The 24,768-nt window shown below is 38.1% G+C and overlaps 1 protein-coding gene across 1 annotated transcript in view; it reads right to left on the reverse strand.

Moving 5' to 3' along the window:
• The window catches only part of CFAP47 (cilia and flagella associated protein 47), a 502,957-nt gene that overhangs the window by 426,349 nt on the left and 51,840 nt on the right, over positions 1-24,768 (reverse strand). The window contains exons 16-21 of the mRNA XM_052662737.1: positions 23,352-23,482; positions 18,976-19,098; positions 17,528-17,659; positions 13,673-13,750; positions 9,361-9,505; positions 5,532-5,626 (exon numbers count right to left, since the gene is read on the reverse strand). Coding sequence (XP_052518697.1) covers positions 5,532-5,626; positions 9,361-9,505; positions 13,673-13,750; positions 17,528-17,659; positions 18,976-19,098; positions 23,352-23,482 — 704 coding nt within the window. The remainder of the gene's footprint in view (positions 1-5,531; positions 5,627-9,360; positions 9,506-13,672; positions 13,751-17,527; positions 17,660-18,975; positions 19,099-23,351; positions 23,483-24,768) is intronic.

The raw sequence follows: 24,768 nt of genomic DNA on the forward strand, positions 1-24,768 counted from the left end.
AACACTGAAGAAGCTGAAGTTGAACGGTTCTATGAAGACCTATAAGACCTTGTAGAACTAACACCCAAAAAAATTGTCCTTTTCATTGTAGGGGACTGGAATGCAAAAGTAGGGAGTCAAGAAACACCTGGAGTAACAGGCAAATTTGGCCTTGGAATACAGAATGAAGCAGAGCAAAGACTAATAGAGTTTTGCCAAGATAATGCACTGGTCATAGCAAACACCCTCTTCCAACCACACAAGAGAAGACTCTACACATGGACATCACCAGATGGTCAACACCGAAATCAGATTGATTATATTCTTTGCAGCCAAAGATGGAGAAGCTCTATACAGTCAACAAAAGCAAGACCAGGAGCTGACTGTGGCTCAGATCATGAACTCCTTATTGCCAAATTCAGACTGAAATTGAAGAAAGTAGGGAAAACTGCTAGACCATTCAGGTATGACCTAAATCAAATCCCTTATGATTATACAGTGGAAGTGAGAAATAGATTTAAGGGCCTAGATCTGATAGATAGAGTGCCTGAAGAACTACGGAATGAGGTTTGTGACCCTGTACAGGAGACAGGGATCAAGACCATCCCCGTGGAAAAGAAATGCAGAAAAGCAAAATGGCTGTCTGGGGAGGCCTTACAAATAGCTGTGAAAGGAAGAGAAGTGAAAAGCAAAGGAGAAAAGGAAAGATATAAGCATCTGAATGCAGAGTTCCAAAGAACAGCAAGAAGAGATAAGAAAGCCTTCTTCAGCTATCAATGCAAAGAAATAGAGGAAAACAACAAAATGGGAAACACTAGAGATCTCTTCAAGAAAATTAGAGATACCAAGGGAACATTTCATGCAAAGATGGGCTCAATAAAGGACAGAAATGGTATGGACCTAACAGGAGCAGGAGATATTAAGAAGAGGTAGCAAGAATACACGGAAGAACTGTACAAAAAAGATCTTCACGACCCGGATAATCACAATGGTGTGATCACTCATCTAGAGCCAGACATCCTGGAATGTGAAGTCAAGTGGGCCTTAGAAAGCATCACTATGAACAAAGCTAGTCGAAGTGATGGAATTCCAGTTGAGCTATTTCAAATCCTGAAAGATGATGCTGTGAAAGTGCTGCACTCAATATGCCAGCAAATTGGGAAAACTCAGCAGTGGCCACAGAACTGGAAAAGGTCAGTATTCATTCCAATCCCAAAGAAAGGCAATGCCAAAGAATGCTCAAACTACTGCACAATTGCACTCATCTCACACGCTAGTAAAGTAATGCTCAAAATTCTCTAAGCCAGGCTTCAGCAATATGTGAACCGTGAAATTCCTGATGTTCAAGCGGGGTTTCAAAAAAGGCAGAGGAACCAGGGATCAAACTGCCAACATCCGCCGGATCATGGAAAAAGCAAGAGAGTTCCAGAAAAACATCTATTTCTGCTTTATTGACTATGCCAAAGCCTTTGACTGTGTGGATCACAATAAACTATGGAAAATTCTGAGAGAGATGGGAATACCAGACCACCAGACTTGCCTCTTGAGAAATCTATATGTAGATCAGGAAGCAACAGTTAGAACTCGACATGGAACAACAGACTGGTTCCAAATAGGAAAAGGAGTGCGTCAAGGCTGTATATTGTCACCCTGCTTATTGAACTTCTATGCAAAGTACATCATGAGAAACGCTGGTCTGGAAGAAGCACAAGCTGGAATCAAGATTGCTGGGAGAAATATCAATAACCTCAGATATGCAGATGACACCACCCTTATGGCAGAAAGTGAAGAGGAACTAAAAAGCCTCTTGATGAAAGTGAGAGGAGAGTGAAAAAGTTGGCTTAAAGCTCAACATTCAGAAAATGAAGATCATGGCATCCGGTCCCATCACTTCATGGGAAATAGATGGGGAAACAGTGGAAACAGTGTCAGAGTTTATTTTTGGGGGGCTCCAAAATCACTGCAGATGGTGACTGCAGCCATAAAATTAAAAGACGCTTACTCCTTTGAAGAAAAGTTATGACCAACCTAGATAGCATATACAAAAGCAGAGACATTACTTTGCCGACTAAGGTCCGTCTAGTCAAGGCTATGGTTTTTCCTGTGGTCATGTATGGATGCGAGAGTTGGACTGTGAAGAAGGCTGAGCGCCGAAGAATTGATGCTTTTGAACTGTGGTGTTGGAGAAGACTCTTGAGAGTCCCTTGGACTGCAAGGAGATCCAACCCCTCCATTCTGCAGCAGATCAGCCCTGGGATTTCTTTGCAAGGAATGATGCTAAAGCTGAAACTCCAGTACTTTGGTTACCACATGCGAAGAGTTGACTCATTGGAAAAGACTCTGATGCTGGGAGGGATTGGGGGCAGGAGGAGAAGGGGACGACCGAGGATGAGATGGCTGGATGGCATCACTGACTCGATGGACGTGAGTCTGAGTGAACTCTGGGAGTTGGTGATGGACAGGGAGGCCTGGAGTGCTACAATTCATGGGGTCGCAAAGAGTCGGACACGAGTGAGCGACTGAACTGAACTGAACTGAAGGAGACAAAAGAACTGTACATAGAAAATTATAAGACACTGATGAAAGAAATCAAAGATGACATATACAGATGGAGAGATATTCCATGTTCCTGGGTAGGAAGAATCAATATTGTGAAAATGACTATACTACCAAATGCAATCTACAGATTCAGTGTGACCCCTATCAAATTACCAATGGCATTTTTCACAGAACTAGAACAAAATGTTTCACAATTCATATGGAAACACAAAAGATCCCAAATAGCAAAGCAGTCTTGAGAAAGAAGAATGGAGCTGGCGGAATCAACCTTCCTGACTTCAGATTATACTACAAAGCTAAAGTCATCAAGACAGTATGGTACTGGCACAAAAACAGAAATATAGACCAATGGAACAAGATAGAAAGGCCAGAAATAAACCCATGCTCCTATGGATACCTTATTTTTGACAAAGGAGGCAAGAATATACAATGAGGCAAAGACAGCCTCTTCAATAAATGGTGATGGGAAAACTGGACAGCTACATGTAAAAGAATGAAATTAGAACACTTCCTAACACCATACACAAAGATAAACTCAAAATGGATTAAAGACCTAAATGTAAGACCAGAAACTATAAAACTCTTAGAGGAAAACAGGCAGAATTCTCAATGACATAAATTAAAGTAAGATCCTCTATGACCCACCTCCTAGAGTAATCAAAATAAAAACAAAAGTAAACAAGTGGGGCCTGATTAAACTTAAAAGCTTTTGCACAGCAAAGGAAACCATAAGCAAGGTAAAAAGACAACCCCCAGAATGGGAGAAAATAACAGCAAATGAAACAACTGATAAAGGATTAATTTCTAAAATATACAAGCAGCTCATACAACTCAATGCCAAAAAATAAACAATCCAATCAAAAAGTGGGAAAAAGACCTAAACAGACATTTCTCCAAAGAAGACATACAGCTGGCTAACAAACATATGAAAAGATGCTCAATACTGCTCATTATGAGAGAAATATAAATCAAAACTATAATGAGATATCACCTCACCCCAGTCAGAATGGTCATCACCAAAAAGTCTACAAACAGTAAATACTGGAGAGGATGTGGAGAAAAGGGAATGCTCTTGCACTGTTGGTGGGAAGGTAAATTGATGCAGCCACTATGGAAGATGGTATGGAGATTCCTTAAAAAACTAGAAATAAAACCACCATATGACCCAGCAATCCCACTCCTAGAAATATGCCCTGAGGAAACCAAAATTGAAAGAGACACATGTATCCCATTGCTCACTGCAGCACTATTTACAATAGCTAGAACATGGAAGCAACCTAGATGTCCATTGACAAATGAATGGAGAAAGAAGCTGTGGTACATACGCACAATGGAATACTACTCAGCCATAAAAAGGAATGCATTTGAGTCAGTTCTGATGAGGTGAATGAACCTAGAACCTATTATACAGAGTGAAGTGAGTCAGAAGGAGAAAGATAAATATTGTGTTCTAACGCATATATACAGAATCTAGAAAAATGGTACTGAAGAATTTATTTACAGGGCAGTGATGGAGAAACAGACATAGAGAATAGACTTATGGACATGGGGCGAGGGGAGGAGGGGGTAAAATGTGTGGAAAGAGTAACATGGAAACTTACATTACCGTATGTAAAATAGATAGCCAATGGGAATTTGCTGTATGGCTCAGGAAACTCAAACAGGGGCTCTGTATCAATCTAGTGGTGTGGGATGGGGCAGGAGATGGGAGGGAGGTTCAAAAGGGAGGGGAGATATATATATATATACATATATATATACACATATATACATATATACCTATGGCTGATACATGTTGAGCTTTGACAGAAAACAACAAAATTCTATAAAGCAATTATCCTTTAATAAGAAAATATATTGATAAAAAAAATAGGACAGATCATAGTGAACTCTGTAGACAGTATAATTCCATGTGACCCCTATGTGCACCCACAGCATATATCCCAATTAATGTATTGCAACTAAGAGGGCAAAATTAATCTTTAGCATTTTCTCAAATCTTAATGTATTGTTAAATTTTCTTAACTTTTTCCTTCTGAAAGCTAAATAACAGCTATTATTGCTTAAAAATAAGATTTTAATCTCAGTAAACTCCGTAGTTTAGTAACATTACTTAGAACTGTGTCATTAAAGATATACTTTGTTAGCATTCACTACATCTTCTTATTGTGTTATTAATTCTTTTCACTTATTCTATCTACACCAACTGGGTACAAGGCATCATGCCAGCTATGCTGGAACATAAAAAAATGTTTTGACATAAGAGTCTTGTACTCTAATTACCATATAAGCAGTTTGATTCTTGTTTGGAAGGATACAGCAACATGCCTTTCCATATAATGGTAGCAAGAAGTTCTCTCTTTGGCACTTCTATTGCCTTCAAAGAAAAAGCATATCACAGATTGTCCCTGAAATGTTTCCAGTGGTATCCTTTCCTCATGGGCACATTCTAGGAAAGGTATTTTTTTTTTTGCTTTGATTTTCTTCCTCTATTATTTTTGTTGACGTTTTTAAATCACCAAACATCAAGGAATGCTATCCAATAACCAGTGTCATAGCAACCCCTCTTAAATCTTCACTGTATGTCTTTGGTGATTTCAGGTGATGGTTCCAACAGCCTCAAGCACACGCTACTCAAAAAGATAAGCACAAAGCACATGCTTGCTCGAATATCAGTGATTTGGGGGTTAGCCTCAACTTTGCTCTCCTTCACAACATGTCATATCTTAAATTTTCCAGAAAGCATAATTGAGACCAAAAACCCATATAGAATCCTTGTGTATGTCCTCTGTACTTCCTGAGATACACTGCAAGCATGAAGTCAGACCCCACTAGCAACCATTTTACTGAATAAAAGGATATACGCAAGCATGCTCATAAGTAGAAAATGATCCACTACAAAAAGAGCTTAGCCACCTTCGATAGCCTCTTAGTTAAGATTATTTTAACTCCACTGCTCTCCAGTAATATGAGTAATAGAATGCTGAACTTACTTCTTTGGGAGAAAATGCTATGCCACACTCCATAGATGTCTGTTTCTCTAACTCCAAGAAAAATATGTCAGGAAATGCAGGGTCTATGAATTTCCCTATAAGACCAGAAAAAAAAGACACTTTTAAAAAATGTCAGATAAGTATCTATAGTATTACTGCTAAATGTGGAGATGAAACTTTGAGAAACCTCAGCAAAACATTCATAACAATTAAAAAGTTGCTGAATCATCTGTGTAGGGCTGCATAAGGCTGCTTCGTTAAGCTATCTCAACAGTTAGAACCACATATGGACCAATTGACTGGTTCAAAATTGAGAAAGGAGTACAAGCCTGTTTATTGCCATTCTGTTTATTTAACAGATCACATATAAGCAGAACACATCATGCAAAATGCCAGGCTGGATGAGTTATAAGCTGGAATCAAGATTTCTGGGAGAAGAATCAACAACCTCAGATACGCAGATGATACCACTTTAATGGCAGAAAACAAAGAGGAATAAAAGACTCTTTTGATAAGGGTGAAAGAGGAGAGTGAAAACAATGACTTAAAACTCAATATTAAAAAAAAAAAAAAAAACTAAGATCATAGCATTTGGTTCCATCACTTTACAGCAAATAGAAGGGGAAAACGTAGAAGCAGTGACAGATTTCCTCTTCTTAGGCTCTAAAATCACTGCAGATGGTGATTGCAGCCATGAAATTAGATGATTGCTTCTTGGCAGGAAAGCTATGGCAAACCTAGACAGTGTATTAAAAAGCAAAGACATCACTTTGCCAACAAAGGTCCATATAGTCAAGGCTATGGTCTTTCCAGTAGTCATGTACAGATGTGAGAGCTGAACCATAAAGAAGGCTGAGTGCCAAAGAATTGATGATTTCAAACTGTGATGCTGAAGAAGACTCTTGAGAGTCCCTTGGAGTGCAACGAGATCAAACCAGTCAATCTTAAAGGAAATCAACCCTGAATACTCATTGGAAGGACTGATGCTGAAGCTGAAGCTCCAATACTTTACCCATCTGATGAGAACAGCTGACTCATTGTTTCAGCTTCAGCATCAGTCCTTCCCATGAATATTCAGGACTGATTTCCTTTAGGACTGGCTGGTTTGATCTCCCTGCAGTCCAAGGGACTCTCAAGAGTCTTCTCCAACACCATAGTTTGAAAGCATCAATTCTTTGGTGCTCAGCTTTCTTTATGGTCCAACTCTCACATCCATGCATGACTAATAGAAAAACCATAGCCTTGACTATATGGACAAGCCTTGACTATATGGACATTACCTTGCCTTTGTTGGCAAAGTAATGTCTCTTGCTTTTTAATGCTCCTGCATTATATCAACTATGAATTGTTCATCCAGACATCTCTTACAGTCAAAAACTTGGAATGCTCCAAAATTTCTTCCTCTTCCCTAATACACATGCCCACTTGATAACCACATTGGAGCATTTCTAAGTACCTTTGGAAATCTCTTCCTTTCCTTCCCAACATCAAAGTCTGAGCTCAGGCTCTCATCATTTCTCACCTGTATGGCCACCACACCTAACTGATCTCCCTGTCTCTGGTCTTGCCTTTTCCATACCCACATTTTTCCCCAGGCTATTTTCAACTTAAGTCAAAGGAAAATTAGTGAAGGGCAAGCCAACTCACACCATTGCCTAGGTATCAATCCTTTAACCAAACTGCCTAACCTCTAGAATGGATTCCCTGGTGAATCAGTGGTAAAGAATCTGCCTGCCAATGCAGGATATGTGGGTTTGATCCCTGGGTCAGGAAGATCCCCTGAAGAAGTAAAGAGCAACCCATTCCAGTATTCTTGCCTGGGAAATCCCATGGACAGAGGAGCCTGGCCAGCTATAGTCCATGGGTCACAAAAAAGTTGGAAAAAACTTCGGGACTAAACAACAACAACCCCTAGAATAAATGTCCAGAAAAGAACATTAGTTACCTGGGTCTCACGTGCCCCTCTAGTCCTGTACTCCTATACTCTAGATATCGCTAACTACTTGCCATATTGACTCATTTCTACACCTTTCAGTTCAGTTCAGTCACCCAGTTGTATCTGACTCTTTGCGACCCCATGAATCACAGCACGCCAGGCCTCCCTGTCCATCACCAACTCCTGGAGTTTCCCCAAACTCATATCCATCGAGTCGGTGATGCCATCCAGCCATCTCATCCTCTGTTGCCCTCTTTTTCTCCTGCCCTCAATCCCTCCCACCATCAGGGTCTTTTTCAGTGAGTCAGCTCTTCGCATCAGGTGGCCAAAGTATTGGAGTTTCAGCTTCAGCATCAGTCCTTCCAATGAACACCCAGAACTGATCTCCTTTAGGATGGACTGATTGGATCTCCTTGCAGTCCAAGGGACTCTCAAGAGTCTTCTCCAACACCACAAATCAAAAGCATCAGTTCTTTGGCACTCATCTTTTCTATCCCCTTCTCTGTATTCAAAATCCAGATGAGGCATCAATTTCTCCAAGAAATTTTTCCTAGTGCTGATTCTCAGCTAGTTCCCCTTAACATATGTTACTTAGCACCATGTACTGACTTGTCTTGAAGCATCTACCATACTATATGGTAACAACCCAATATTTCATTTCTCTTTCTCCTAGTGTTATATAGGTGGTATCCATTTGTCACTTAGATCCAATAGCCATCTTTCTCTGCTCTCCTCTGTCCTAACCTCTACAGACTGATTTCTTGAGGCTCCTTGCTCTTCTGCCTCTGATTTGGTTCAACCACAGAGAGATGCTAGCAAGGTATCAGAGGATAGGAGGTGTTTATGCCCTCACATTTTCCCTGCCTCACCTACAATTCTGGCAAGGATTCTTTTTATTTTTTTAAAATAATTATAGCTTTTATCAGATGGCCTCTCTTTTAGTTTCACCACTCATAGGGCTCTGATATCTTGCCTCATCTTGCTCCTTTAGGTAGAGGTAGAAGCAGCTTCTATTCTTGTCAGTTCCTTTAAACCTGGCTCCTAGGTCCATACATAATTTCTTCATTAAATAATCTTCAGTTAAATGCTTGAAGTGAGTCATTTATTTATTACTAAGACCTTGACTGATAAACTTACTGTTCACTTTTGGAGAATAACTAAGATGTCTTATTGTCTTTATAGACTCATAAGCTAGTATCTGACCTATAATTGGTATTCAACAAATATGTGCTGAATAAAAAATGACTAAAGCAATGGTTGACAAACAGTTTTCTGTAAGGGTTTTGACAGTAAATATTTTCGGTTTTGCAAGCCATATGGTTTCTGTCACAACTATTCAACTCTGCCATTATAAAAGTATCTATAAACAATATACAAACAAATGAGTATGCCTGTGTTCTAATAAAACTTTATTTATAAAAAGAGGGGCCAGGCCAGATTTAGCCCATAGATCTTAGTTTGACAACACCTGAGGTAAACAATTGAAATATACTTATAAAAGTATATTTTTTCAAACAATTTAACATAAAGATACCTAATATATAGTTAAACAGAGAGAGCTCTCTAAAATATTTAGCTTAAAATTCTTAAGCAATTAAAACTAACAATTAATAATTTTATTTTCATTTATAGTATATACTTATATATAGCATACTTAGCCTATTATATCTATTAGTAAGCATAGTTAATTGCCATGTATTACCAGTCTTCTGATATTAATACAGGTGTATTTATAAAAATAGAACCAAGATTTGCTATAGGATATAAGAAAAACATGCACTGAGTCATTAAAAATATTAAGAACAACTGCCCTTCACAGTACTCAACATTTCTTTGAGCAACTTAAACTTATTTTACTTTTATAATAATATCATCATGGTATAAAATATGTACCTGATTTGCCTTTAAGATCCAGTGAAAAACTATCAGCATCTTCCAGATTAAACTCTACTCTGGCACGTGTTATACCTTTGTTTTTTAGTAAAAATGGCATAATCTGAGTAGAACCAACATAGGTGCCAGTGAAGTTAAATGTATTCTAAAAAACAAACAAAAAAAGAAATAATAAATAGAAGGCAGAGTAACAGTTAATAAAGACAATGTAAACTAAAAATTATACTGTAAGACAGGAGATCTTAAAAGCCCTTGTCATTAGAAAAAAAAAGAAAGATTATGCTTGGTGACAGATGATAACTAGACTTACCATGGTGAACACTTCACAATATATACAAATATTGAATCAAAATTATACACCTGAAACTAACACAATGTTATATGTCAATTATACCTCAATAAAAAATTACACTCATGTTTTTCAAGGACATTATTAATGGTGGCACACTCTACAAACTGGGCTTCCCAGGAGGCTCAGTGGTAAAGAAACTACCTCCCAATGCAGGAGACACAGGTTTGATTCCTGGATTGGGAAGATCCCCTGGAGCAGGAAATGGCAACCCTTTCCAGTATTCTAGCCTGGGAAATTCCAAGGACAGAGGAGCCTGGCAGACTACAGTCTGCTGCTAAGTCACTTCAGTTGTGTCCAACTCTGTGCGACCCCGTAGACGGCAGACCACCAGGCTCCCCCATCCCTGGGATTCTCCAGGCAAGAGTCTATGGGGTCGCAATAGAATCTGACATGATTTATCAACTTAATGAGAACTCTATACAAATTCATTATATTTTTCTTCTTCCTCTCTCCTGCATGTAATCAGTTATCAAGTCCCATTAATTCTGCCTCCTTCACCTCTTATCTTTATTGCAATTGTATAAAGTTAGCAACTGGTCACTTTTCATTTCATTTCTAGATTTTGACTTTCTCCAATTCTCCGTTCCACAACTAAGTCACAAGTAAACTAATTGAAAATCTGACCACATGACTTCTTGTCTTAAAATGTGATGATTCTCTTCCATCTACAGGACAATGTCAAGTTCATTAGGAGGGCTCATAAAGTTCACCATGACCTTCCCCCGCCTCATGTTCCAGCCTCACCTAGCTCTACTCTCACCCCTACCACTTTGTATTTCAGCAAGCTGTATACCTGTCATTTCCAACCTGCTGACACTGCTACCCTCTGTGTCTTTATCGACATATCTCTTCTGTCAGGAAGACCCTTCTCTAACTTGCAATTGCCTGATAAAATACTATGCATCCTTCAAACACCAGCTGGATAAGCCAGTTAATTACAGTCTACTCAAGACTACTTCTGTTCCTTATGTTTACTTACATTATGACATCACAAATCCATTGATTTGTATATTTATCTGTGTCTCCCAGTGAATCTTACGTCCCATTTATTTTTGCCTTGTATCTATCTGACATCTAGCTTAAATATATAAGGAATGTTAACTGAATGTATCTTAACTTTAACTTACATGACAGGGATGTGCCTATACCAAAAAACTCTGTAGGATTCCTCTTCTGGTGGAGTAACTATAGATACCCTATAGTTCCTTAGTAAAAGAATCATATACAGCATTAAAAGAGAAAGAGACAACAGTATCCTGATGTCGAGAAAAACATGGCATTAAAGTCAACTGTCCACTATTTGCTTCAGTTGTTGGTGCTAGTGGTAAAGAACCTGTCTGCCAATGCGGGAGATGTAAGAGACACAGTTTTGATCCCTGGGTCAGGAAGATCCTCTGGAGGAGGGCACGGCAACCCACTCCAGTGATTTTGCCTGGGAAATCCCATGGACAGAGGAGTCTGGCAGGTTACAGTTCATAGGGTCACAAAGAGTCAGACATGACTGAAACAACTTAGCACACAAAATATCAACTCAGTTCTACAAGTGAAACTTGTAAAATCAAAAACAGGTAGTAAAAGTTTGATGCCTCATATATGCAACAAATCATTCCTCTTATCCCACTCTGGTCTTTCCCATAGGCTCATTTGGATAAAATTCCCTAATTGTTATTAAGACACACATTCTCTCTCTCTCTCTCCAGTTGCTCAGTCGTGTCTGACTCTTTGCGACCCCGTGGACTATAGCCTGCCAGGCTCTTCCATCTATGGGATCCTCCAGGCAAGAATACTGGAGTGGGTTGCCATTTCCTTCTCCTCATAATTATTAGATATATTGCTAACAATGTCTGGAAACACTAGAATACTGTTTTAAAATGGTAACTAGGCAGCAATGTTTAAAAATCCAAAATAATTAGGGAATATTGACAAATATACATTAATGTAAAGTCCTATGAATTACTCAGTTGCAATATAATATGCAAAGCCTGCCACAAAGAAATACAGTACTAAAACTCTCCATATTTGTCTAATGTTGTACAAAGGAGGATACCATAGCAATGGAAAAAAAGCAATCTGGATACTCCAGAAATCACCTAAAATTATCATAGCCAAGCTAGCTTAGTATCTGTCAGTCTGTCTGGACTTACCATGCCTTCAACGCTGAATAAAAGAAAGGTTAGAAAATTGTAACTCAAAGCCTAAAATTGTGGTGATGCTATTAAAGTCCAGACTGGTGGTAAGGCCCTATCTGAGACAACCAGCAGTTCAGAACCTGAATGGTACCAGTCATGGGGGAGAGAAAAACAAAAGGGCAAATAAGCTGAAAATAATATGACTATGGCTACAATGGACATGTTCCCAGAATTTAAGATGTTTGTAACATAAATGTCACAAAGGAGGGACATATGGGTTTTTTAAAGGATCAGGGAAAGTTTCTTTGGATAGATAAGAACAGATCTGAAGGCCTGGCCTGAAAGAAAAATAGTATGCATGTGCACTCTACCAATTGTAGAACAAAATTTTATCAGGGTACAGAATAATAGTTCAAAAAATTAATTTGATTATAGTTCAGAAAATACAGGACTTTCTAGTGGCACAGTGAATAAGAATCTACCTGCCAATGCAGGAGGCACGGGTTTGATCTGATCCCTGCTCTGGGAAGATTCCACATGTCACAGAGCAGCTAAGCCCATGTGTCACAACTACTGAGTCTCCGAGTCACAACTGTTGAGTCCATGAGCTTTAAATACTGAAGCCTGAATGCCCTAGAGCCCATGCTTCACAAGAAAAGCCACTGCAACAAGAATCCCAAGCACTGTAACTAGAGCGGCCCCTCATTTGCAGCAACTAGAGAAAGCCTGCACAAAGAAACAAGGACCCAGAGCAACCAAAAATTTTTAAATAAATAAATTTTTAAAAATGCAAATCAAGACCACAGTGAGGTGCCATTTTATGCTCAACAGACTGGCAAGCATTAAGTTTTACAAAGAAATTATGGAGCAATGGAACATGGAGCAATGGAAACTTGAGAAAAAACATGGAAATTATCTTGTGAAGTCAAATATATATAATCTCAGCAACTCTACCTCTAGAGAAACTCTTACATAAGTACCTTAAAGATATGTACATGAATGTTCATAGCTATGGTGGTGGTGGTGATTTAGTCACTAAGTTTTGTCCAACTCTTGTGACCCCGTGGCTCATAGCCTGCCAGGCTCCTTGCCCCATGGAATTTTCCAGGCAAGAATACTGGAGTGGGTTAACATTTCCTTCTCCAGGGGGGTTTCCCAACGCAGGAATTGAACCTGGGTCTCCTGCATTGCAGACACATTCTTTATCGACTGAGCTATGAGGGAAGTTCATAGCTATAGTATTTGTAATAATAATAAAAAAAACAGATACACTAACTGAATGGACAATGAAATGAGTCTACAAATTACAGTATGTCTACATAATGGATTATTAAGCAGCAGGGATAATGAATTACATACAGCTACACATAATCAAGATGAAGTTTAAAAACATAGCATTCAATTAAAAGTAATGCACCAAAGATAATATATCTTTGTTATAAAGCTGAGAAATCAACAAACTAAACTAAAAAATAAACAGCTAAGGAATTCATACATATGTGGCAACCCAATTAGAAAAAATAAAGAGATAATAATGACAAAATTCAGGAAAGTAGTTATCTCTTAAGAGGGGTAGGATCAGGATGAAGTCTACAGATAATTTAATGATTTTGGTTCCGTTCTGATACTTAAATTCAGTGGTGAATTCTTAAACCTTTATTTAATCTGCTCAATACTCTGCTTCATTACTTACATTTATATTACATATATTAATTTCTATATCACATTACTATATAATAAAAATTTTTTAACCTACATGGGCTGACTAGGGACACATCAATAAAAATCACTACACTCATAAACTGATTCTACAAATAGGTAACATACTTACCGGATGGATTTCAACATCAGCAACTTCAACAGATCCACCAATCCTAAGGTCTATGTCATTTGCACAGCGAATAGCAACCTATTTAGGAGAAACATAAAATTCTGCAGAAACCGCACTAAAATATACTCATATACTTCTCAGGTACAATATTACCTGACATTTATATAACATTTTAGGATTTAAATAATCATAACATACTATAAATGTCACAAGATTTATTCTGGCAGTTGTCATCCTATTTCTTGTGATGTAGAATTGAAATTAAGAGAAGTGAATTTTCAAATCTTAAAAACTTCCACCACAAATGGGACTGACAGCTTGTGAATTTGATTGAAGAGTTCTACCCATTTGCCTTGACATTACTGCCTCAAACTCCATGTAAGCTTTTTGTACTGACCTAATTTCAACAGGATATTCAAAATTAAAACAAGTAAGAAACTAAGTACAACATGTTTCTTTCCATAGAAAGATACTACCATCCGAAACAACAATAATTCTAATGAGAGCAGATAAAAATTGCTGAGTATACAGTCCAAGCACATTGCTGAATACATTATCTTTTTTTTTAATCTTCAGTATTTTCTTAATACCCTAATTTCCAAGTGAGGAAAACTGAGGCTTGAGGTCACAAAAGTTGAAAGTAGCAGTGGCTAACCGTGGACCAAGAACTGCCTGAACAATCTCTTTCAAGAAAATTAAGATAGTGAAATAAGAATTTAGGTGTATAACTCCTAAAAAACAAAGCCTGAAGATTATATGAACACATAATTGTCTAATCAAAATCTCAGAAGCATGAAAATATCATTCCTTGAAAGCCCTACCTACATGAGATTGGTAGCAGTCAACTTCAAGATTTACATCTAAATGTATACTATAATTAAGAAAGAGTTATGGAATTTAGAAAGATGGTAATGATGACCCTGTATGCGAGACAGCAAAAGAGACACAGATGTGTAGAGTGGACTTTTGGACTCTGAGGGAGAGGGAGAGGGTGGGATGATTTGGGAGAATGGCATTGAAACATGTATACTATCATGTAAGAAACGAATTGCCAGTCTATGTCCGATGCAGGATACAGGATGCTTGGGGCTGGTGCACAGGGATGACCCAGAGAGATGATATGGGGTGGGAGGTGGGAGGGGGGTTCATGTTTGGGAACTCATGTACACCCATGGTGGATTCATGTCAATGTATGGCAAAACCAATACAGTATTGGCAAGTAAAATCAAGTAAGAATAAAAACTAAATAAAAAAATAAAAAAAGAAAGAGTTATGGATGTATTTCACTCTTTTGACAGAATCAGTGACATTGTTTATAGACAAACCATAAAATACCATTGTTTCAGTATGCCATCTAGACACTCTTATTAAAGGAACTGCTTAATTCATACTTCATGATTTCTATATTTCATTTATAGAATATATAGTACATGAACAAAATACTTGACTAAAATCATAAGAAGCATAAGTCAGTGCTTCAGAAGTAATTACAAATCAGTATGTGCTTCACTGATGAATGATGCATATAAGTCTCAACCCCCCATGGTTCCCTTTTACTTACCTCTACATTCGTGGGTCATGAAAAATTCCAGGCTACCATAACACATTTACTACCCTCACTCATTGCTCGCTTGACCTTTCTATCTCCCAAGACTTCATCTATACCCTAACCGATATCACTCCTCACAAATTCATGGCCCCAGAAATCATATACTCATCTGTGCCTCTATTTCTCACAACCCTCTATCATCCCTGCTTTCTTGCCCATTTTCAGAGACATGAATTCTAGGATGTCACATGTCATAGGGACATCTAAGTCTGTGATATGTAATTTCTTTCCATATCAGCCCCAATTTACCTGTCTCTATTTCCTTTTTTATTTAACTTCTTACAAAGTTTATCATTTCAACTTCTCATCAACATATTCAGCCCACTTACACTCATTCTTGGTCTTTATATGGGTAACAGAAATAATCTCTATCATCTCTAAAATTAATCCTTAGCCTTCAGACCAATATGCATAAGCAATGGCCTCTTTATTAGACATATTAGACACCTCTACATAGGGATGCAAAAGGTGCTTCAAACTCATGATTTCCCTCTAAAATCTGCTACTTATCCTCTAATCTCTTTCTCATTGAATGTAGTTCATCTGTCTAACTCTTGACTTACTATTTTACTTATATGTGACCCCTTCCAATCATCAAACCCTAAATGTTCATCTCTTAAATTTGACATGAATTTGTCTAGAACCCTGTCCCCTAACAAAGAACACAATCTTCTCCTGCCTGGACATCATTACCAGACTAATAATTGCACTGGTCCCAGTTGAATGCTACTCTATAACCCAAGTGATGTCTGAAACATGCAAATCTGATTGTGAAACTCTCCATGCTTAAAGACTCCTAGTCCTTAAGACAAAATTTTGAGTTCCTAAATTGTTGATAAGGACCTGTTTGACCTAAAATTTATACAGGTCTCTAAATATTTATATCTTTCTCCACTATCATTCATTCAATCTATAAAGCCATGTTAAACTAAGTTTTTTCATATCTGCCTCATAGCTTACTCTCTCCTCCTATATCTGACCATGGTCCCTTAAGTACTTTTTCTTCTCCTCCTCCTTCACCCCGCTACTACCCCTTTCCTCTGGATGATTTTTAACTTTGGTGTCTTTTAGATGCATCTTCCCCTTGGAAACTGCCCCTGACCATGTTAAGCCTGGGCTGCAAACCTCTCCTGTGTACTCCCTTAGTCTACTGCACTTCTCCACCATTATACTTACCATACTATCTTTTAATTTTGAGTTGTTTGCATCCCCCATCAGATTGTACACTCTCAGAGAACAAGGACTCTAGCTATCTTGTTCAATTTTACATTCCTAGCATGTACAAAAGAGCCTAACACATAATGTAGGCCCAATAAATACCCAGGGAATAGATGAATAAATGAATCTCATTATATTATAATGTTAAAAAGATAAACTTTGTAAAAGCAGTATAGTTCTCTGAAACACAGTGCCAATTAATCTCTCAGTAAAACCTATATTTTAGTGGCTATATTTTTTACTTTTTCCAGAATAGCATATAAAAAATTCTGTCCAAATATCAGATCATATATCATAATATGTAATTTATAAACATCTTTCAGTACATAATTCTTTATAAAGGTAGGATATAATTATTAGGTTATTTATTTCAGGGCCAAGCAAATTGATATTTATTATATTAAGCTGCTGCTGCTGCTACTGCTGCTGCTAAGTCATGTCAGTCGTGTCCGACTGTGCGACCCCATAGAAAGCAGCCCACCAGGCTCCCCCGTCCCTGGGATTCTCCAGGCAAGAACACTGGAGTGGGTTGCCATTTCCTTCTCCAGTGCAGGAAAGTGAAAAGTGAAAGTGAAGTTGCTCAGTCGTGTCTGACTCTTCACAACTCCATGGACTGTAGCCTATCAGGCTCCTCCGTCCATGGGATTTCCCAGGCAAGAGTGCTCGAGTGGGTTGTCATTTCCTTCTCCAGGGGATCTTCCCGACCCAGCAATTGATGGGATCTCCCAGGCAAGAGTGCTGGAGTGGGCTGTCATTTCCTTCTCCAGGGGATCGACCCAGGAATCAAACCCGGGTCTCCCACATTGCGGGCAGATGCTTTACCGTCTGAGCCACCAGGGAAGCCCCAAACTACTCTTGGGTATTATAATATTAAAACCCATCCCCATTAGAAGAAACCATTAAAACAAGCTTTCCAAGAATCAACAAGTACACAACATTTTATAGCATTATACCTATTACAAATATCATAACCAAACAAATCCATAGAGACATATATAAGAAGTGAGAACACATATGCATAAACATACCTTTGCTCTTGTGTCAAATTTTTCTTTAACGGTAGGAGTACAGGAGATATTGAGAACAGTTAGTCCCCCCAGTGGAATGATTCCTTGTGATGGAACAATATTAATCATAGACAAAAGACTCTGGTCACAAACCTATAATCAAAAAATTTGTAGAAATGTGACATTATCCTTTAAAGTTATCATTCCAAAATTTTCATAGTTTGCTTCTACACCACTACATAGAGAGATGACCTATAGGTACAGGGCATGAGATGATCTGAATAGATTTTCAAACAGCAGACAAACATTTTGAATTTCAACAAGGATTTGCACCCCTAACCCACAAACAGAACTTTCAGCAGTGACATCTTCCAATTCAAATAGGATAATGAAGTTATTTTGAGACTTTGAAAAACTTATAAAAGAATGAGACATATCTATTGGAGAGATGCCAAAATTCTAGATACTGTTTTGATAGCTTGCCTTTACCCTGATCCTAAAAAACTGAAAGCAAAGTTAGTGGGAAGGCAAGATGATGAAGTAACCTCCTCTTCTTTATTATTTACTTATAGCCTAGTGTCTAAGATATCATTTCAACGTTCAAAAAAGTAACTTACCAAAAGAGTTAAGGTATGGTTTGTCAGAAGCCAATTTAGGTTTATCTATCATTCCTTAAGTCAGAATAATTTGAAGGGAAATTGGTTAAGATATTTTTAGGATGATGGAACACCTCCTAAGATCTAAGAACTAATTCTGAACAACAGAGTAGAAAAGGGTATTCTCCTTTGCTTGTTTGGGTAGAAGACATGTAAATATAAAGCTTGAAAGAAAGCTCTCAAATACTAACCTCTACTGTCACTATTAGGAGATTTTAATGTTGGTTTAAACAACAACAACCACCGCCCAGGGATCGAACCTGGGTCTCCTGCATTGCAGTCAGATTCTTAACTATCTGAGCCACCAGGGAAGCCCAATTTAAATATCACACACCACACAAATTAAATCAGGAGTAATAACTATAAACAGAGTATCTTTAGAATGGTCTTTATCTAGGTCCCACTTGCTACCATAACAGTCTTAATGACAGAGTGAAAATGAGGGAAAAAAAAGGAAAAGCATAAACTGAATATAAAAAAAAATGTACGTTTTTTTTTCAATTTTTTTCTACATCATCTTTTTTTTTCAATAAAACAAAATAACAGAAAGAAAGAAAAAGAGGGGTAAGAGCAGAAAAGAAGGAGAGACTAAGGAAGAGAGAGACAGAAAGAGGCAAATTTTATGGGAAATTAAAAGGATGAAGTATTACAATAGATGAAATGTATTCAGATAAATCTCATATGAAAAATCAAAATATTAACATTAGCTGATGTATAAAGGCTAAAGTATTAATGGCACAGAACTCATAGCAAACACATATTTCAAGTTATTGTATGATCTGATTCAAGTAAGATTCCAAGATTCTACATTACCTTGAAATAAGCATGGTTTTGTCCTACATTGTGAAGAATGGCTTTCCTCCAAGTTGTTAGCCCTTGAGGAATATTGCTAAAGAGTATCCGTGGCTCTAAAAATGTTACCTTGGAGTGTCCAAGCTAATAATAAGAAGAAAGAGAACATGAAATTGAAATAATTGTAAACATGTTTTTTTTTTAATCCCCCATCAGATAACTCAAGCTTTTTTCAGCTTCACAGAAATTTCTAAAATGTGAAGTGTTATCAGATTTTATGGTGTGTTGAAGAGAAAAGAATTGAATATTTATAACGTAATCCTAAACTGAAGAAGGCAGGGAGAGCAAGAAAACTCTAAGGAGGAGGTAAATCCATGACAGAGAATCGTGTAGAATGTTCACTGTAGGGGATATTAGAGATCACCTACCCCACTATGTACAAGGTGGGAAATAATGTGTGTGTCAAAATACTATCCAGGCAAGTTTCTACTAGAAGTCTTCTCAAAGAGCTTAACATACTGATAATGCATACTTTGCTTATCTGAGAGTGGGGAAGTAGTTTACTGTGATGTACAGAATTATTTAAGCACAGGAGTCCCTCATGCAGTCCTACACAAACCACTTCACAGAACTACTGGAACTTAAAATGTTTTTTTGGAAATGCTGATACTATCCACCTCTCCCATTTTAAAGGAAAACAAACAATAACCAACATAAACTAAAACTCAAAATTTCTAATTCCTCTAGAAAGTGAAAATTCAAAGTGTTACTCAGTCATGTCTGACTCTTTTGTGACCCCCAGGTTCCTCTGTCCTTGGGATTTTTCATGCAAGAATACGGGAGTGGGTTGCCATTTCCTTCTGCAGGGGATCTTCCCAACCCAGGGATCGACCTCTGGTCTCCTGCATTGCAGGAAGATTCTTTACTATCTGAGCCACCAGGGAAACCCAATTCCTCTAGATGCTAATGTAAGTAATACATATTATTTCTTATTGTATAAGGAGATTTTAATATATTCTTAAAGAACATGATTTGGATAACTGGAACAATAACCTTTTAAACAAAGCTAACAAAAGATCAAATGATCAAGTAAGTCCTTCACAGTTAATGACAAACCTTAAATGAACATTTTATTTAATCATTTTGTGTTCCTCCATCTTTATTTTCTTAGAGTAACACTTCACAGTTCATTTAACTTCAAGAGCTTCAAAAATTTGCCAAAAATAATTTAATTCAGTATTCTGATATCTCAGAGTTTAATTCTTAATCAACCCAGTGTAGGGAAAGTGGAAACCAAATTTTACGAGAGGGTAAAGGCAAACGCTGTGTAGGCAGATCACTTTGGATATAAATTCAAGTAGGGCATTTACTGCAAATGTGAACTTGTACTAGACAGTTAACCATTCTAAAGCTCCATTTCTATACCCAGCAACTGAGTAATTAATATATACCTTATACAGTTGTTAAAAGGATTAAATTAGATAATACATAAATATCATTGTGCATCGTATCTGAGACACAATAATTAATAAATGATACCTTATGGCTACCAGTGGTATGGGGAAAGGAGAGGGATAAATTATGAGATTGAGATTGACATACAAACATTGTATGTGAGTGTCTGTGCCAACTCAGTCATGTCCAACTCTTTGCAACCCCATGGACTGTAGCCCACCAGGCTCGTCCATCCATGGAATTTCACAGGCAAGACTACTTGAGGGGGTAGCCATTCCTTTCTCCAGGGGATCTTCCCAACCCAGCAATCAAACCTGAGTCTCCCACATTGTGGGCAGATTCTTCACCATCTGAGCCACCAGGGAAGCCCCATATACACATTAGTATATATAATATAGATAACTAATAAGGGCCTACTGTATAGCACAGGGAACTCTACTCAGTACTCTGCAATGACCAACATGGGTATGTGCATGCTAAGTCGCTTCAGTCACGTCTGACTCTTCGCAAAGCTATGGATTGTAGCTCGCCAGGCTCCTCTGACAATGGTTTTCTCCAGGCAAGAATACGGGAGTGGGTTGCCATGCTCTCCTCCAGGGGATCTTTCCAACTCAGGGATGGAACTCACGTCTCTTATACAGCCTGCATTGGCAGGCAGGTTCTTTACCACTAGCGTCACCTGGCATCGGGAACTCTACACAAAGCTCTGTAATGATCTATCTGGGAAAAGAATCTAAAACAAATAAAAAAAGAGTAGATACATGTATAGTTCTGACTGATTCACATTGCTGTGACCCAAGTAACCACGATGGTGTGATCACTCACCTTGAGCCAGACATGCTGGAACATGAAGTGAACTGGGCCTTAGGAAACATCACTACAAACAAAGCTAGTAGAGGTGATTAAATTCCAGCTAAGCTATTTCAAATTCTAAAAGATGCTGCTGCTTAAGTGCTGCACTCAATATGCCAGCAAATTTGGAAAACTCAGCAGTGGCCACAGGACTAGAAAAGGTCAGTTTTCATTCCAATGGCAAAGAAAGGCAATGCCAAAGAATGTTCACACTACCGCACATTGCCCTCATATCACACTAGAAAACTAATGCTCAAAATTCTCCAAGGCAGGCTTCAACAGTACATGAACCAAGAACATCCAGATGCTCAAGCTGGATTTAGAAAAGGCAGAGGAACCAGAGATCAAATTGTCAACATCCACTCGATAATAGAAAAAGCAAAAGAATTCCAGAAAAACATCTACTTCTGCTTTACTGACTACACCAAAGCCTTTGACTGTGTGGATCACAATAAACTGTAAAAAATTATTAGAGAGATGGGAATACCAGACCACCTGACCTGCCTCCTGAGAAATCTATATGCAGGTCAAGAAGCAACAGTTAGAACCGGAAATGGAACAATAGAATGGTTCCAAATTGGGAAAGGAGTATGTCAAGGCTGCATATTGTCACCCTGCTTACTTAACTTATATGCAGAGTACATCACACGAAACGCTGGGCTGGATGAAGCACAAACTGGAATCAAGACTGCCGGGAGAAATATCAATAACCTCAGATGACATCACCCTTATGGTAGAAAGTGAAGAGGAACTAAAGAGCCTCTTAATGAAAGTGAAAGAGGAGAGTGAAAAAGCTGAGTTAAAACTCAACATTCAGAAAACTAAGATCATGGCATCGGTCCCATCACTTCATGGCAAACAGATGGGGAAACAATGGAAACAATGACAGACTTTATTTTTCTGGGCTCCAAAATCACTGCAGATGGTGACTGCAGCCATGAAATTAAAAGACACTTGTTCCTTGGAAGAAAAGCAATGACAAACCTAGACAGCATATTAAAAAGCAGAGACATTACTTTGCTGACAAAGGACTGTATAGTCAAAGCTATGGTTTTTCCAGAAGTCATGTATGGATGTGAGAGTTGGACTATAAAGAAAGCTGAGGGCCAAAGAATTGGTGCTTTTGAACTGTGGTGTTGGAGAAGACTCTTGAGAGTCCCTTGGATTGCAAGGAGATCAAACCAGTCAATTCTAAAGGAAATCAGTCCTGAATATTCGTTGGAAGGACTGATACTGAAGCTGAAGCTCCAACACTTTGGCCACCTGATGTCAAGGAGTGACTCATTTGAAAGGACCCTGATGCTGGGAAAGAATGAAGGCAGGAGGAGAAGTGAACGACAGAGGATGAGATGGTTTGATGGCATCACTGACTTGATGGACATGAGTTTGAGCAAGTTCCGGGAGTTGGTGATGGACAGGGATGGAGAGGGTCACAAACAGTTGGACATGACTAAGCGACTGAATTGAACTGAGAATAGCAAAAATGCAATACAATAGGGCAAAAAAATAATTTTCTCTATTTTTGGCATTTATTAATGAAACAATTTAATTTTAAGCAGCTCCCGTGGTGTTATGGTATATTTACAGACTCTCTAATACATATCAAGTTTCTAATAAGAATCTAGTATTACTGGTATACAGCCATGGATTTCTGAGTTAATTCTAGATAAGACACTTTTTTTTTTTTTTTTAGCAAAGTCTTCATTTATGGTAGAGAAGTGGCTCCAAGAAGATACTAAGACAATTTAGTTAACTAAGTATTTCAAACAAAATCAGATTTTACTAACATAGTATATATACCCAACTATATATACATAGTTGTTTGGCTTCCCGGGTAGCTCAAACAGTAAAGAATCTGCCTGCAATGCAGGAGACCTGGGTTCGATCCCTGGAGAAGGACATGGCAACCCACTCCATTATTCTTGCCTGGAGAATTCCACGGACAGTAGAGCCTGGTGGGCTACAGTCAAAGGAGACACACACAGTCAGATACGACTGAGTGACTAACACTTTCACTTTCATATACACATATGCATACCAACCAATTTAGAATCTGCAAAATAAAAATCATATTCAAAGGAAGTCATTACATGTGCAAGACATTTCAGTTTCAGCGTGTTTCCTTCACTGACATGAAGAATAAATTCTCCCCTTTCTGGAGAATCAAAAGCCGGCTGCCATGTTACTTCACATTCCAATGAGGAGTATGGTTCAACAGTGCCTACAGAGAATTTAGAGAGAATAAGAAGGTTATACTACATTTTCATTATATTTATTTTTTAATATCTAAAATAAGAACTGGCATATAAATATCAGTTCAGTTCAGTCGCTCAGTCATGTCCGACTCTTTGCGACCCCATGAATTGCAGCACGCCAGGCCTCCCTGTCCATCACCAACTCCCGGAGTTCACTCAGACTCACGTCCATCGAGTCAGTGATGCCATCCAGACATCTCATCCTCTGTCATCCCCTTCTCCTCCCGCCCCCAATCCCTCCCAGCATTGGAGTTTTTGTCATATAAATATAATGACATTTTAAAACTTTTTGAGTTAAACAAAATACAGGGAACACCTTATACTCTAATAGACATATTGCAATATTTGATAAAAATATGCTAATATTTAGAAAAAAATAAACTTTATCAATGAAGTGACACTCTAGGATTAGAAATTACTTTATATTTAAATGGTAGAGAATTATTTGTGATCCCTGTTCACATTTCCACATCTTCCACATTTCTCAACACTCTGAAATACACCATTCATCCAGTTTTTTCGAGGAAGGAATTATCATTAACAAGAGGCTTCTTTTGTTCATTTGTTTCAATGTTCATATACCTAGAGATGCAACTTCTGATGTAGTTTTTACTAACACATTTCTGTAATTCAAATAGATTTAGAACCCAGGAGGGATCAGGCACATTTGCTGTGAGTTGCTTTATCTGTTCAAATTATCATCTCCTTTGGACTAAGAATATAATACTTGATGGAAAGAATGAGTTAGAAGCTATTCCTTCAGAAAGGTAGGATCATCTGAGATTCAAAGGCACAGGACACTGAACAGAGAGATGAGTGACAATCACAGCAAACTTTGCCTTCAGTCAGGTTGACTCACATATGATGGTAGTTTCCTCAATTCTGGTCTTTGCATAACCCAGCAAATATTTGTTTCCCAAACATTTGCTATCCCATCTCCATGTGAATTTGTTTTCTCTCCTTTGAAGCCCCAAGCCACTATCTCAAACATCCACTTTTGCCTTTAGTTGAAGATGATATTTAAGGTGAGGATTTTGGCCACTCTGTCAAGTAATTGGGTTTTCCTGGGTCTCTCTCATCAATACATGTTATTAAACTTTTGCTTTTCTCCCGTTAATCTGTCAATTTAATTCTTCATTGCACTCATCTCACATGCTAGTAATGCTTAAAATTCTCCAAGCCAGGCTTTAACAGTACATGAACTGTGAACTTCCCGATGTTCATGCTGGTTTTAGAAAAGGCAGAGGAACCA

Source organism: Budorcas taxicolor, chromosome X (genome assembly GCF_023091745.1).
Source record: "Budorcas taxicolor isolate Tak-1 chromosome X, Takin1.1, whole genome shotgun sequence".
NCBI lineage: Eukaryota > Metazoa > Chordata > Mammalia > Artiodactyla > Bovidae > Budorcas > Budorcas taxicolor.